Genomic DNA, 13,246 nt, shown 5'->3' with positions numbered 1-13,246 from the left:
TTACTGGTTCGGTTTATGATATAATAAAGGATTTGGATTACTTCCATATGTTTATTTTTAATTAACAGTACAACTTACATCTTATACTGGCTGACCTGAAGTTGCCTTCGTCTGTCAACCCATAGGACATGCCAGGCGTACATGGAACACAGAACTATCACTAGTTACCCTGACATCCCCTTTCCTTAATAAAGCTAAAACAGAATTTACAATTACAGATCCAACCTCTGAGGACATTTAATTTTCCTTCCATAGGAACTAACCAAATGACTTGTATCAGTTTCATAAACTAAACTGTTATCTTCAGAGCTTGTATCGGTTTCATGATTTATATTATGATCTATTTCAATTGCTACATTGTTACTGTTTTCGCCGAAATCTAAATTTACAATTTTACCGTCACGTAAATTACTACTCTTATCTTTTTCAGAAATGACACTATCACTTCGCGTTTCTTCATCACTTTCCTCCACTTTTTCACTATTTATATTTTCAAGTTCTTCACCTACTTCTTCACTTATATTCTCTAAACTTATATATACTTTCTTATGACTACTTTCTCCTTCCTCTTTTAAATTTCTTAAATCTTTGAGTAATGAACCATTTTCCATTTTCACCTTATAGGTTCTATCCCTAACTCTTTCTATTATTTTAGCGGGTAACCAATTGCCTTTTGGCTTTAACTGTACAAAAGCATTTTGACCTATGTTTAATGGTTTTAAACTTTTTACCCCTTTTTTCTCATTATAGTATTTTTTATATGAATTTTGTCTATCCTTAATGAATTTATTATACTTAAAATTATTAACAGTTTTAGATTTTAATTGTTTGTCTGTACATGGCAAACTTGACCTAAGTCTTCTAGACATTAGAAGTTCTGCTGGAGAATACATTCCACCAACTGGCATGTTTCTGTACAAGAGCAATGCCAAATATATGTCTTTTTGATCTTCAGTGACTTTTTTAAAAATGTTTTTAGCAGTTTGAACATTTTTCTCCGCCATACCATTGGACTGTGCATTAGTTGGTGAAGTTATAATGTGATTAAATTCCCATTTGATTGCAAAGTTTCTAAACTCGTCTGAATTAAATTGTGGACCCCCATCAGAGACAACTGTTAAAGGGATTCCATGACGTGAAAATATTGACTTTAGTATTTCAATAATACGAGAACTTGTTCTATTATTTCCAAGTTTCTCAATTTCAATATACTTTGAAAAATAATCTACAATTAAAAAATATTTTTGCCCATTGAGTTCAAAAAGATCACATCCAACTTTGTTCCACGGTATTTCGGGGATTGAATGTGTCTCTAGAGGTTCTAAGCACTGCGACCTTGAGTATTTATAACAAATTTGACACTCTAGTATAAATTGTTTTATATCATTTGACATCATTGGCCAAAATAATGTATCCTGAGCTAACTTAATACACTTACTAAAACTCATATGATTATAGTGAATTATATCTAACATTTCTCTGCGTAGTGCTTTAGGCACTACTATGGCATTTCCTTTAAAAATAAGATCCTCTACTACTGTCAACTCATTTCTGTATTTATAATAAATTTGAACTTTTTCCTCTACTCTATTATTATTTTTAGGCCACCCCTCTATGATATATTTTTTTAAAGCTTGTAATTCTGAATCATTTTTAGTTTTATCTTTAAACTCTTGCAATTTACTTTCTGTTACATTGATTTCTGACATTATTAAACATACTTGTGCATTTATCTCACTGTCAAAATTATCTATTACTTTTTCTTCACTACAATATGCTCTAGACAAAGCATCTGCTAGCAAAAGATCCTTACCTGGTTTATATCTCACTAAAATATCATACTTTTGGATTTGTAAAAGCATTCTTTGTAACCTAGCTGGACATTTGTATAATGGTTTTTTGAATATTGATATCAATGGTAAATGATCTGTTTCTACTGTGACTTTTTTTCCAAAGACAAATTCATGAAATCTTTCTAACCCAAACTGTATAGCAAGTAATTCTTTTTCAATTTGAGCATACCTCGTCTGAGCATCTGACATTGCTCTCGATGCATATGCACAAGGAAGATTATTTTGTAGAAGCACAGCACCTAACCCGTTTTGCGATGCGTCTACTGAAACTACTGTCTCTAATTCAATATCATAAAATTGTAATACAGGTTTATTAATTAGAACTTGTCTTAGCTTTTCAAAAGAAATTTCATGTTCATTTTCCCAAATGAATTCATTATTTTTTTTAAGTAATTGACGTAGTGGATATGTTATGTCTGAGAAATTACCAATAAATTTACTTACATAAGTCAGCATACCTAACAGTCTCTGAACATCTTTTTTATTTTCTGGTCTACGAAGTTGAGTAATTGCTTGTATTTTGGATTTATCTGGACTTATACCTTTGCCTGAAATTATATGACCCAAATAACAAATTTGAGTTTTACCTAACTTACATTTTGACAAATTAAATTTAACATTGTTTCTCTTAGCAATTTTGAAAACTTCTTTGAGCCTGCCATCATGCTCTTCTTTGTCTTTTCCCCAAACAATTATATCATCAATGTATGTGTCGGCACCATCCATTTTGAAAATTTCCTTGAATTTACTATGAAACACTTCTGGAGCCGATACTAAGCCATAGGGCATTCTAAGAAATTTATATCTCCCGAACGGAGTACCAAATGTGCAAAGATTACTACTTTCTGCTGTTAATGGAATTTGATAAAACCCTTGTGTTGCGTCTAATGTACTGAACACAGTTGCATTTCGTAATTTACTCGTTATTTGATCTAAAGTTGGAATTTGACAGTGTTCTCTTTTCACAACCTTATTGAGTTCAAAAGGATCTAAACAAATTCTCAATTTATTATCTGGCTTTCTTACAAGTACCAAAGGATTCACCCATTCTGAAGGACCTACCACTTTTTCAATAATTTTTTGCTTTTCAAGATTGTTTAGACTTTCTTCTAAATTTTTAAGTAAAGGTAAAGCTACTTTTCTTGTTGGGTGTATAACTGGTTTTGCATTATTATCAATTTTTATATCATAACTTTTATTAATGCATCCTATGCCTGAAAAAATATCTTTAAATTGTTCAATTAGAATATTATATTCTTCAAAATCAGTACCTACACTATTTACTTTAGATATTAAATTTAATTGAATACTAGAATTTAAGCCTAAAATTGCTTCAGTTTTAGAATTTACAATATAAAAGTCTAAATCATGTTCAACTTTATTTCTTTCACAGTGTAATGTGCATTTACCTACCACATTAAGATTATTTCCAGCGTAAGATTGTAGTTTTGTATTTGTTTTCATGATTACCCTGTTAGAAAATCCTAAAGTTTCAAAAATACTCATTGGTAATACATTTGCCATTGCACCTGAATCTATTTTGAAAGTAATTTTATGTTTATTTATATTTAAATCTGCAAACCATGCTGTATTTGTGAAATTATTTTCCCCTGCATTAACTTCTAGTACTTTGTCTACGAACAAATCATTACAACTACTTGTTACATTTGGACTTTTAGTTACAGTATTTATTTCATTAACCTCTCTGTTTTGAAATTTTTTCTTTCTACATACTGTTGCAAAATGATTTGGTAATTTACAAAAATTACATACCTTACCAAAGGCTGGACAATTATTTATCCGATGCAACCTTTGACCACATTTATTACAATTTTGTATATTCTGACTCACCTTCTGATGCTTCAACTTCTCACCACCTTGGTAACGATTACCTGATTTGTTGACTGCTTCCACTTCTATTACATTACTCGAGGCTCCTACTCTCATCATTTCACTTCTGGCTCTGGATGACTCTATTACCTGGCAAAGTTCGATTGCTTTCTCCAATGTAAGACCATCTTCTTGTAATAGTCTTTCTCGTATTTCATTGTTCTTAATGCCACATATAATCATTGTTACAATAAGACTATCTTGAAGCTTCTCCAATTGACATCTACCTGCCCTTTTCTTCAACTCGGTTATGAAATTACTGGTTGGTTGTCCTGGGTCTTGTTTGTAAGTAAAGAATTCATACCTTTCATATGCAATATTTTCTTTTCCTTGGAAGTGTACTTCAAACTTTTCCAATAAACATTTTATCTTATTTTTTTCGTCCTCTGCAAACGCAAATGTGGTGTATATTTTAAAGCCTTCCTCGCCTATATAATGAAGCAGCTGGGCACACTGTGTCTCTTCGCTTTTCTTATTTATTTCCGAAGCAATTAAGTAATTTTCAAATCTCGCTCTCCACGTTTTCCAGTTTTCTGCTAAATTTCCGGTAGTACACAACTGTGTAATGCTTCTATTATCACCCATTTTCTTCTGTAATTTGTAAATTATTATACAACCTTTTGTTTCTACCGACGTGTCTTGGAATTTTTTAGGTTATCCACGATGCCTCTTTGAAATTTTTTAATTGTATTTAAAACTCATCCATATCTTTCAGTATAAGAATTTAATTGTACAAACTACTGAATGCGCCATGTGTTTTTACTGGTTCGGTTTATGATATAATAAAGGATTTGGATTACTTCCATATGTTTATTTTTAATTAACAGTACAACTTACATCTTATACTGGCTGACCTGAAGTTGCCTTCGTCTGTCAACCCATAGGACATGCCAGGCGTACATGGAACACAGAACTATCACTAGTTACCCTGACACTAAGCAATACGCCCTCTGGAGGATATTGCAGTAACCGAGCTAAGGGAAAGGGGCCATTGTTTATTTTCTTTCACGTTGACGGTTGAAGGCATGGCATCCGGCATATTGTTTAGGTTGGGAGAATTTGTTTGTTTATTGTTTAATCACGTTTAATTGTTGCTGTATATTACTCGTTTGTTGTTATTTATTTTGTTTGTTGTTACGTTATTTGTTGTTCCGCGTTAAAGGTTAATTGTGTTTGTGTACAAAATATAATTGAATTTAAAAGAAAAACACAGATAAACGAACAAAACTAAAACACAAAACTAAACATACAACCAAATACAACATACAATATGTAAACAATGGGACGCGGCGCCGGCAGTTTCTCCACTGTCATCAATACGACCAACTTCACACTTCACAATGGCCCCTTAGCTCGGTTCAATTTGATACCACATTGGCGCTGCGATCTTAATCCGACTCGCCAATAGCCCATATTACCACTGATGTAATCAAATCTAAATTGCTAGATATGCAGATAGACGGGACTTAACAGTGAAAAGCAGACAGCTTTTATGCCAAAGTCGAGTGAAGTGAGCACTAAGCATGTCAAAAAAGCTAACAAGAAAGACAAGAAAAACATAACCTGCTTCCGGTGTAAACAAAAAGGTCATTATATGAATAAGTGCCCTAGTGCTAATAATAATGCGTTTAGTGCAACATTCTTAAGTGGAAAGTTTAAATCTACAGATTTTTATGTCGATTCTGGATGCAGCACGCATCTTACAGCGAGAAAAGATTGGTTGACAAATATCCGAGATGCAAATTCGTCGAATATAACTGTGGCTAACAGTGAAAGTTTGGAAGTGAAATGTGCTGGTGATATGAAGGTAACCACAATTGTCGATAAAAAGAGATTAGAGGTAAGCATCAATAATATATTATATGTTCCTGATCTCACAACAAATCTTTTATCTGTTTCTCAATTGATTAAAAATGGAAATGAAGTTATATTTGAAAATGCAGGTTGCAAAATATACAATAAAAATTGAATTATTGCAACAGCTGAATTGATAGATGGTGTTTATAAATTGAATACTGAATGTATTTCAGATCGTAAAAATTGTTTGTTTGTAACTGGGGACACCTGGCACAGACGTTTCGGTCATCTAAATAGCGTATATCTAAATAAAATGAAAGATGGAATAGTAGATGGACTGAATGTGACTGGGAAAATTGATATTAACAAGCAAAACTGTATAGTTTGTTGTGAGGGGAAACAAACGAGATTACCGTTTCCAGAAAAAGGTCACAGGGCCAGTAGTTTATTACAGATTATTCACAGCGATGTATGCGGGCCCATGGAAAACAAATCAATAGGTGGCTCTAAATATTTTGTTACTTTCCAAGATGATTTTAGTAAAATGGCATTCATTTATTTTATTAAAACAAAAAGTGAAGTTTTTAATTGTTTTAAAAATTTTATAAGTATGGCAGAAAACCAGAAGGGTGTCCATATAAAAACTTTGCTAAGTGACAATGGTGGAGAATTTTGTTCAAAAGAATTTGAAGAATATTTAACTGTAAATGGTATTATATGGAATGGGACGTTTCGATGCCGCCGGTTCATCGCCAGTCCATTTCATCGCCGTCATATCTCGCGTTTCCTAGAATTTCTAATTAATACTAAAAATAACTAATAATTGTAACTGTCGAAAATTCGGAAATATATCAGATAGCCATTAATTGACTGGCGATGAATCGGCCGACATCGGCATCGAACTGGCGGCATCGAAACGGCGGCGATGAAACGTCCTAGACCCGTATTATACATCAAAAAATGAATCCCTACACTCCTGAACAAAATGGTGTAGCCGAACGTTTAAATCTGACAATCATACAAAAGGCAAAATGTCTGTTGTTTAATGCTAATCTTGAAAAAATGTTTTGGGCTGAAGCTGTAAACACAGCTGTTTATCTAAAAAATAGATCGCTGGCTTCCGGCTTAAAGAAAACACCGTTTGAAATGTGGACAGATAGCAAACCTGATGTTAGTGGTCTTCGAATATTTGGCAGCAAGGTGATGGTACATGTTCCAAAAGAAAAAAGATCAAAATGGGAGAAAAAGGCTATTCTGCACATTTTAGTAGGATACTCTGAGACTACAAAAGGATACAGGGTGTATAATCCAACCACTAAAGAAATAATAGTAAGTAGAGAAGTACAAATTATGGAAGACACAAAAAGGTGTGAAGTGATTCATGTTGATTTAGAAGGTGAACATTGGGCAAAAGAAATGTTAGATTCAGTGGGAGATAATACATCATGTCAGGATCAGAATCATCAGGTTGAAGAGACATTGACTGATGAAATTGCTGAGAACAATGATCCCGATTATGTATGTGACTTGCCGAATTTGCCAGTGGATGAAATCAGAAGATCAACAAGAATACCTAAGACAAAAAGGTTCGATGAGTTTGTGACTAATTTGTGCTCGGATAGTGACTGTGATCCGGTTAGTATCGAGGATGCCATGTCGAGACTAGATAGTAACTTATGGTTGGGGGCTATGAGAGAAGAACTGCAGTCTTTCGAGGATAACGCAGCATGGGAAGTGGTTGATGTTCCTGAAGATGGTTGTGTAGTGAATTAAGTGGGTATCCAAGAAAAAGGTTGATAACTCAGGTAAAGTGAAATATCGTGCAAGACTGGTAGCAAAAGGTTACACTCAAAAATTTGGTGTTGATTATAATGAAACCATAAGGCATTCTACATTAAGACTTTTATTTGCTTTGTCAGCAAATTTGAATTTGGATATTTTTCATCTTGATGTTGCGACGGCTTTTTTAAATGGTGATTTAAAAGAAAATGTTTTTATGACAGTACCTGAAGGTTTAGAAATTGAAAACAACAAAGTATTAAGGCTCAAGAAAGCCATATATGGTTTAAAACAGTCAGCTCGGTCTTGGTATGAAAAAGTTGATAGTTTCTTAATTAATCTAGGTTATAAGAAATCTGATTATGAGCCATCTCTATACACAAAGATGAAAAATAATCTAAAAACCATTATCTCTGTTTATGTTGATTATTTTTTTATTTTTTCTAATGATTCAGATGAATCAGATAATTTAAAGTTGAAATTAAATGAATGTTTCAAAATTAAAGATTTGGGAGAAATTAAGAATTGTTTAGGTATGAGAGTAACTCGTAATAAAGAGAATGGTGTTATAACTCTAGATCAAAAATCCTATATTGAACAGTTGTTAAAAAGGTTCAATATGGAGGATTCGAAAAAGGTTTCTACCCCAATGGAAATTAGTTTAAATTTGAATAGAGACGATAATGCATCTGCTCAAGTGCCTTATCAGAATTTAATAGGTGGTCTTATGTGTCTGTCAATTTTGACAAGACCAGACATTTCATATCCTGTAAGTTATCTCAGTCAATTTAATAATTATCATTCAGAAACGCATTGGAAGCACGTAAAACGAATATTAAAATACTTAAAGGCTACAAAAGACTATGGTTTAACTTTTTCAAAAAATGATAATTATTTGAAAGGCTATGTAGATGCAAGTTGGGGGAGTAATTCTCATGACAGAAAATCTTATACTAGCTTCTATTTTCAGTTTTCTGGTGGACCTATTGTCTGGGAAAGCAGAAAACAGAATAGTGTTTCTCTGTCAAGCACAGAAGCGGAATACATAGCAGTATCGGAACCTGCTAAAGAGGCTATTTTTTTTTTTAAATTGTTGTATGAGATGTTGGGTATTGATGAAATCGTTATACTATATAATGATAATATGGGAGCTCATAAATTAGCAATAAATCCTGTATTGAATAGGAGAACGAAACACATTGATATCCGATATCATTTTGTCAAAGAAGCTGTAAACAAAGGTTTGATAAAGCTGGAATATTTGGACACAGCTAACATGCCAGCTGATCTCTTGACAAAAAGCTTGAGTTCTGTGAAACATAATAAGTTTTTGAAAGAGATTGGTTTAGTTAAGATAGTGTAATAAACATTTGATAAATGTTATTTTCTTAATTTGTTTATCTAGTGGGAGTGTTGGATATAGATAAATAAATTAAATATTTTTATAGCAGTGCCATCTACTGGCTGCTTTACTATTTACTGTATTGTGTGTTGCGTTCAACGTTTGTGTTCAACATGTAGTTCTAAAAATACAGCCATTGAGTTAACAACGTTTTATTTGTTCCTTAAATCTCCCATTTTTGTTCCTCAACTCTACAATTTACGAACAATTACGACGTTGTTTTTCCTTTTATCTTTCTCTAATTCTTCGACGTTTTCATTCAGTTTCAATATTTCTTTCTTCAAGCTTAATTGTTCTCTTTTCAGTTCCATAATTACTTGCAGGTAATCTGACCCTGTCATTTTTCTTTTATATCTTCTCTTATGTTCTTTCTCATATCTTCTAGTATTTTCCGTACTTCCTCCATTTCTGAAAATAACTTTATTTATTCGGTAGGCTCCACGTTAAAATCTAATTCCCAGGTCAATCCTTCAGAGGTCTGTCTGAAGTTTTAGTGAAACTCAAAAACAACTATTACTTCTTATATAATATCAAATACTTAAAATATAATAACATATTATAATAGCATTATAAATGTAAAGTATAAAAAGCATGAAAAGTAAAAAAGTAAAACGTAAAAGTATTAAGTACAAAGATAAAAAGTTTTTACTTTTAACACTAATGTTTTTTAATAGAATCAAAATGTATAACAACAAAGTCATAGTATTTGGCAACAAGCTATTTAAGAATGTTCTTGAATATAGTGCCATAATGGCTTAAAACATCTTGGAATATAAATATATGCCTACCAATAGCAAAAGATTAACAAAATAAAACCAAGATAATCTTGACGCTGAACTGCAAAATCGGCGTTGTATCAGTGCCATATAGTCATCCATGATATTGGAAGGATCTTTTGATTCGCATGTGGCTAGTTTCGAGGAGAGGCATTTGCATTGATCCTGTAAGGCACTGTAATCAAATGAATAATTTTAAGTACATAATATAAGTAATAAGTATAGCATGTGATATATGATTTGTTTAAAAAAAAAACAATCCACCCAATCATAACAGTAAAATTGTCGTGTCAAAAACCAGGAAAAATCTCATGGTAGCTACTAGCTACACTTTAGTGATATTTCTTCTTTTAATATCGGTAACGAAATCAAACTATATAAACTGACGTTTGTGTAATTATGTGAGAATTTAACCCTTTATAGAGCAGAAATATTTTTTGTTAATATAAACAAATTCTTTGCAGATCGTAATTAAGGAATGATCCATTATTGCACTTTCGTTTGCACTGATAAGGTATGTTGAGTTTGGTATATGTAGTTGTGGTTCCATAATCGACCACAAAAAAAACATATTAATTAAACATTTTTATTATGAAATAATGGAAAACATTGAATACATAATGGTACCTGGCAATCTGAGCATTTAATACTTGAACGTTTTGGCTTCGCTCTCGTTGAACAGAGTGCACAACGTCTTGTGTTCCCTTTTCTGGCATGTGATTGCCAACATCGCTTAGTTTCACTGTGCTTTCAACACTAACAGCATTATGTGTTGCTCCCATTTTCTTCAGTTTATTTCTTCCGATTATTACCTTAGATCCTGGCCTCTTTCTAAGTTATATATGAATTTACCACTGCTGCGTCAATCGAAATAGTAAATAATCTTCACATACCATCTTCGAGATTAACATGAAATTGGATAACAAGCATGAAGTTGATCGAATAGATCGACTCCCACCCATGTAGCGATTGTAATCACTTATGACTTTTGGACACTTGACACTTTCGTGTTCACTATTCGGTTTTCTTCGCAAAACTGAAGTAATCTCAAGTGGATTATGCATAGTACTGCCGAGTAGAATGCATTTGCGCCCCCGATCTTTCCATTTAACAACAAACATATCATTGTACATGAAATAATCGTGTTCTCATTTGTGTTGGAAAGCCTTTACGATTTATTCTAAAAGTTCCACAGGCGAACAAATCATAATCATCATCAATGGTGCTACAGCCATATGAAAGAGCCTCGACCTTTCCAAGTCTATTACGCCAGTCAGTCCTATCCATTACCAAACGTTGCCAGTTTGCTGCGCCTATTTTTCTCCCATCCTCATCTACACCATCCTTCCATCTGAGTTTTGGCCTACCCCTATTTCTACTTATCACAGCTTGTGACATAAGGATTCTTCTAGAAGGGTTGTTGTGCTGTGATCTTGCTAGATGTCCCGCCCATCTTAGTCTTCCTATTCTTATAAGAGATACTACGTTACCACCAAATTTTGTTTATATCTGTCGTATACTTCGTAGTTGTACCTCCTCCCCCAAACACCATTTTCACAGATGCTACCGAATATTCCTCTCAGGATCCTTCGTTCAAATATGAGGAGAAGGTTTTCATCTGCCTTGGAGATGGTCTATGCATCCGATCCATATGTCAACACTGGTTGTATAAGGGTTTTGTATATGGTTACTTTTATTATTTTTGGGCTTAAGTTTCTGCTTCTCATAAATATGTCTACTCAGTCCAAAACAGCATTTGTTTGCTGGGATTATCATGCGCTTGATTTCTTCCGTCATGACGTTCTACTTGGTGATCAGGGAGCCTAAATATGTGAATTTTTCCACCACTTCAAAGGTAGAGTTATCAACCGTGCATTGGGCAGAACAAATCGTAGGTTAACATTTTCTTAAGAAGAGGAAAACTCGAGAAAAATTATCGAAATAAATGCACTAATTTCCGCCTCTAAGAGACTCGGTAATGTCTAATATCCTTTTAGCCCCTAAACCATATTCATCAAGTTGTGATTGAGATTTGCCTTCATATATGCTAAATTTGTGCACGTATCCAGTTTCGGAGCATGCAACGACCCAAACTTTGAAGCCTCTTTTTATGGGATTTTTTTGGCATATATTGTTTGAGAGAACTTCGCCTTTTGAAAGCAACAATATTTAAGTCTACTGCAACATTTCTACTTGTATAAAAATTCTCTTGAAAGTGTTGTTGCAGTTCTGTTATCAAAGGCCTTACTCTAAACAGTTTGTCAAAATTGGGGCTATTTTGATTTCTTTTCATATTTTCGTTATTATTTAGTTAGAGAAAACGAAGAATTTTTTAAAATCTTTTTTGTGTAAAAATTTGCGAAACCCTTCACACGTGCATGTTGATATCTGTTCACCAATAATGTCTCAAACTAGGTAGTTTATGAAATCCCATGATTATAAGAACCCCTAGAAATGCTTTCAGTTCTTCCTCAGTTAGGTCGAGATTATTATGGTTTTGTTGGGCATAAAGGTTTGACTGTGTAATTATATTAGTTATAATAGGTTTGTTCTAGCATCAGTTTCAAACGGTTTGAAACCATCAACGAATAGTGGACCAGCGCGAGTAGAGGGGATAGCACTGGTGACTGTATTATGTTTTCTCACTGACCAACTGTTTGCTGACGGCTTTTAACTAGTTTGACTGTTTGCTAGAACAAACCTAATATCTTTGCTCGTGAATAAAGAAATCGCGTCGAATGGTGAATTTATATTGACCGGTTTTGTTGGGCCAAATGGTCTGGTAAAAGGTGCATTCGAATATTATTGTGCATCAGAAGCCTTCTTTCTCCATTTATAGGTTTCATTGCACTTTACTGTGTTCTCTTGGTTCTCTTCTATTTCGTCTTCGCCAGAAGAAGTATCGACGTCGTCAAAATTGCGATTTGTTCTTACCTGATGGTGGAAAGTTGTATCATCCATTGAATCAACAATCAAATCATTAGATAATGAAGTAATAGTCGCGTTGGATACAACCGACGTTCGGTTGGAAATAGGAAGATTGTCTTCTGCATCAGAATCACCCTCAAAATCTGAATTTATGGCTTGTTGATATGTAATACCATCTATGTAATCAAATAAATCATCCTGAGTCATATTTTGTAAATTTTCCAGTATATTGCGGTGTTCCATTTTACTGCAAAAGCTACGTACATTTGTTGTAGGTATACAAATAAGACCCTGAAAATTTTAATGACTACCGCACAGCAATTCAATTCTAGAAATATTAATCAAGTAAGTGAGATTGACGTAAAAAAAGAATATAATTTAAAACATAGAGTAAAAATACATTTCAATAGAAAAATTATTGAAAAATCAACATTTGCTACTTTGAGGTTATGTTCAGTAAATCAAGAAATATATTATCTTAGTGCTACCTAATAGAATCTGAGTAGATAATAAAAGATCATAATATTGTGATGTGTTACCTTGAATTTAATGTATAAATCCTTTGTAAATTATTTTTCTTTACAAACGGCAAAAACCTGTGATTACGTTGAACGGTAACTTACAGAGTATCCCTAATAGCACAAGGACGTCCAATGGACGTCCTTCACGGACTTTAAGGACGCGTCCGTTTTCGTCCGAATAACGTCCTTTATACGTCCTATTTTGGTCCAAATGTCGCGCTACCGAACGTCCATTGGACGTCCATCTAAGGTCCGAGGGGACGTATATTGGACCTTAATCGGACGTAAATTGGACCTTAA

General features: G+C 33.4%; 2 protein-coding genes across 3 annotated transcripts in view; one reads left to right on the top strand and one right to left on the bottom strand.

The window, feature by feature from the left end:
- Nucleotides 1-5,235: 5,235 nt before the first annotated feature.
- On the top strand, nucleotides 5,236-5,712 carry LOC114341367 (uncharacterized). The gene has a single exon (XM_050649303.1). It carries the CDS (start codon nucleotides 5,236-5,238, stop codon nucleotides 5,710-5,712), a length of 477 nt encoding a protein of 158 aa, XP_050505260.1.
- A 3,516-nt stretch (nucleotides 5,713-9,228) lies between these two features.
- The window catches only part of LOC114338490 (uncharacterized), a 291,422-nt gene continuing 287,404 nt past the window's right edge, over nucleotides 9,229-13,246 (bottom strand). For both annotated transcript variants that reach the window (XM_050649598.1, XM_050649599.1), the window contains exon 5: nucleotides 9,229-9,672. In XM_050649598.1, coding sequence (XP_050505555.1) covers nucleotides 9,477-9,672 — 196 coding nt within the window. In that variant the 3' untranslated portion in view covers nucleotides 9,229-9,476. The remainder of the gene's footprint in view (nucleotides 9,673-13,246) is intronic.

Source organism: Diabrotica virgifera, chromosome 4 (assembly GCF_917563875.1).
Source record: "Diabrotica virgifera virgifera chromosome 4, PGI_DIABVI_V3a".
Taxonomy (NCBI): domain Eukaryota; kingdom Metazoa; phylum Arthropoda; class Insecta; order Coleoptera; family Chrysomelidae; genus Diabrotica; species Diabrotica virgifera.
Note: the sequence above shows the minus strand (reverse complement) of the source record. Positions and strands in the feature narration are given on the sequence as shown.

Bases quoted from the DNA above. Each gene is read 5' to 3' on its own strand.
- LOC114341367 (XM_050649303.1), top strand. From the start codon at position 5,236: ATGCCAAAGTCGAGTGAAGTGAGCACTAAGCATGTCAAAAAAGCTAAC.